Source organism: Vigna radiata, unplaced genomic scaffold (assembly GCF_000741045.1).
Source record: "Vigna radiata var. radiata cultivar VC1973A unplaced genomic scaffold, Vradiata_ver6 scaffold_146, whole genome shotgun sequence".
NCBI lineage: Eukaryota > Viridiplantae > Streptophyta > Magnoliopsida > Fabales > Fabaceae > Vigna > Vigna radiata.
This window is the reverse complement of record NW_014542469.1, coordinates 179793-183228: the sequence shown is the minus strand read 5'-3', so window position 1 is coordinate 183228 and position 3436 is coordinate 179793. Positions and strand designations below refer to the sequence as shown.

The 3436-nt window shown below is 33.3% G+C and overlaps 1 protein-coding gene across 1 annotated transcript; it reads left to right on the top strand.

The window, feature by feature from the left end:
- The first annotated feature begins 897 nt into the window (after positions 1 to 897).
- Positions 898 to 3056, top strand: LOC106780101 (probable WRKY transcription factor 75). The gene is made up of 2 exons (XM_014668344.2): positions 898 to 1454; positions 2590 to 3056. The coding sequence occupies exons 1-2, from the start codon at positions 1054 to 1056 to the stop codon at positions 2765 to 2767; spliced, it is 579 nt and encodes a 192-aa protein (XP_014523830.1). The 5' UTR covers positions 898 to 1053; the 3' UTR covers positions 2768 to 3056.
- The last annotated feature ends 380 nt before the right edge of the window (positions 3057 to 3436 follow it).

Sequence of the window (3436 nt, the reverse complement as noted above, 5' to 3'; positions counted from 1 at the left end):
CACAATTCAATTATTCATTTGCTTTATATTTTATACACAACTTTCTATAAACTCCTCATCAAAATCACAAGGGACAACAAAAGCTAATTATAAAGTAATACTTTTGAGAAAACATGTAGTTTTACCCTCTTCTTCAATTAGAAGTCAAGTACGCCAATCTTATTAAATTTTACCCGCAAGTATATTAAAAGTGACGCTGATAGTATCACTTCTTTATTAAACTACTAGTGTGCTTTTCTCTCTCTATTAACTTACTCTCAACAATTTTAAATTTTTATATATTTTGTTATCTTGGTTCCATCGTATTCATTTAAGAAAATTCAAAAATAGTTTAATCAATTAAAATAAAAAAAATAGCTTGTGAAAAAAAAAATCAGGTTTTGAAAATAAAAGAGTGTTCAAAGTTACTGTTTATCCTTAATTTATGAATTGAGAAACAGTAAATAGTAATTTTTGTATTTTATTATTGAATTTTCAAAGGTAGATTTGCAATTGCTATGTTTCTGAAATCCGAAATACATAAGAAACAAAGAAACAATAATACTGTAGTGTCTTTATCCTACCGATGGAGCCGCCTCAGAATTCCACCTTAGACTTCTCCCTCTTCTTATTCCAATTAATCCACGCTCCTTACAATAAATAAAACTCAATTTTCACGACACACTTGAAGAATTTTCGTGCCGTTTACGACACCATGCTCACTTCTACTCTGTATGTGTGCATGTCATCATGCATATACACACACACGCATAATATATATATATATATATATATATATATATATAATATAATATAATATAAATATAAATATATATGTTTTCCATTTGGACTTTCTTTTCTCTTTCCTTGATGACGAGATTCGGGTGGGTGCATGTATGTATCGATGATATTAGCCACGTTAACATTAAGCGCCGCCCCAACCATTTATATTTGTTGAAATCTTTTTACCACATACACTTTTCTTTTTCCGAAACCCTCTTCATACCAACAACTTCTTTTCTCTCTCTAACGATATATATAGTAAGAAGGAAAATTGGGGTTGGGTTGGTTTCGATGGAGAATTATAGCATGTTGTTCCCTTGTCCCAATTCTTCCAGCTACCCCATTTCAAAGAGTGGTGTGGGAACATCTCAGCATGGTTTTGGTGGTCAAAGCTCCAATGCATTTCTAGGTCTAAGGCCTAGTAATGAGAGTAGTGGTAGTGATCATGAAAAGAGAGGAGAAGGTGGTAGAGATGCTGCCGTGTTAATGTCTCAGATCACTGCTGGCATTAATGTGAGTGATGAGTTAGGTGGTTTGGGAAATGGTAATAGTAATGGAAAAAAGAAAGGGGAGAAAAAGGTTCGAAAGCCTAGATATGCTTTCCAAACCAGGAGCCAGGTTGATATTCTTGATGATGGCTATAGGTGGAGGAAGTATGGCCAAAAAGCTGTCAAAAACAACAAGTTTCCGAGGTTAGTTTCTGCTTTCTTCGTTTCATGTTGTTCTTGCTCTTGTTGTTTTTGCTCTGGTTGATTTCTCTCCCTTTTTCTTCTCGTTCTTCATCGTGTTATGTTTTCCTTTGTGGCAGTGACGCCTGCTAAGTTTGACTGAGGAAATACGTGTGTAATTGTACAAACATGACAAGACCCCACCATGTTTCTTATTGGTTTGAATATTGAATTAAGAAGAATGAAAAAAAACGAGGTTCTTGTTGAGTTTACACTAGGCAATAATAAATGGAAAACACTGTTCTAGCTAGCAGTCTTGATTCAGCTTTTGTTATTGGGATCGTTTGCTTAGGATCTGTGTTTCCAAAGGAGAAGTTAAAAACTATTTATGGCTTCATCCTTTCTTCATCTTTCCTGAGTTTTTCTTCTTCTCCTTCTTCATTCATGTACCATTTTCTCTAGCTTGTCTTATCTTGGGTCAAATCAAAGGAGAATAGAACAAGAACGGAACCTGTTTGAGCGCACCTGCGTGCACGCAATATATATATAATTTAATGTTTATATCTAGAAAATTGGAAGATAATTATGCTTGTAAATTATATTGTATAACAAATAGAGATAAAAAAATAAACTAAAAATGGCAACAATATTAAAGAAAATAATGCCGTAATAACTGATATAAATCTAATTAAAAGGGTTCATACTAGATAACTGGGTTTATGAATATGATAGCTTTTTCTGGAAATCATTGTCCTTTTGTAAAAGTAAGTCAGTCCAAACTGTAGGAAATGATGAAGAAACCCATAAACTTTCTGCATATGCAGAATATCGAGACATGATCTCGTGTCGTATATAGTAGCATATCTGATTTTTCTTGAACATTAGAATAGCTTGTTTAAAGCGCAGACTTTTTTTCATCATTGCTTACTTTTCTGACATTAAAAACTGTAACTGAATGATGCCATTATATATATTTCAGGGTACAATCTGTAATTCACACGACCCTGTTGGTTATTTAATGTGAAAAAACAAGTGTTGAACATGAAAGTATGCAAATGATTTGTTACATGATCCAATGAAAAGAATCTGTTTGTTGTACATGTTACATAGTTATATGAATATGTAGTGCAATACATGAAGCAGTTAAAGAAATGTGCAGGAGTTACTACAGGTGCACGCATCAAGGGTGCAATGTGAAGAAGCAAGTCCAACGCCTAACGAAAGACGAAGGGGTAGTGGTGACTACTTATGAAGGAGTCCACACTCACCCAATTGAGAAGACAACAGATAACTTTGAACACATTTTGAGTCAGATGCAAATATACACTCCCTTTTGAAGCTTCTTTTCCACCACCACTGGCAGATTTATGTCTTCTTCTGCCAATTACGTCAATGGGAACTGTTATACTACTTTAGTTCCCCTTTTGATACAAAAATAAGATTATTGTCCATACAACTATCATCTAGTTTGCTTAAACTCTTCTTAGACAATCTTCTTTCTTTCTTTCTTTACATTTTTTGGGTGTTCTGGTTCAAAGTTTTATCATGACAGTACAACTAGGTTATGTAAATTCAGCTCTCATTGCAGCTGAAAATATATACAGGCGAATATCCTTTATTCCTTTAGATGGTGGTTATTTGGAATACAAACTATAGTAAACAAATTAACTCTGATTTTTGTGCATTGAGGAGGATAATTGATGTCAAACTGTAAGGAACTAACTATTTTTGCTAATAAAACTTGTTCTGAATGAGCTGCATCTTCTGTAACACTGAAAGAAGTTTTGTAACATCAATGTATATTCTTGGACACGCTTAAGCCTTTATGCTTAATTTTCAACATATTATCGACAGCACTACATAGCCTTTTACAGAAGTTTCTGGCAAAACTTTTCGTGATTCTCCAACAGTTATACATGTTTTCTTTCTGTCATTTCAACAATAGCAAACACAATGCACAAATATATATATATTATTTGTATATATACATAAATGTGTGTGCTTTT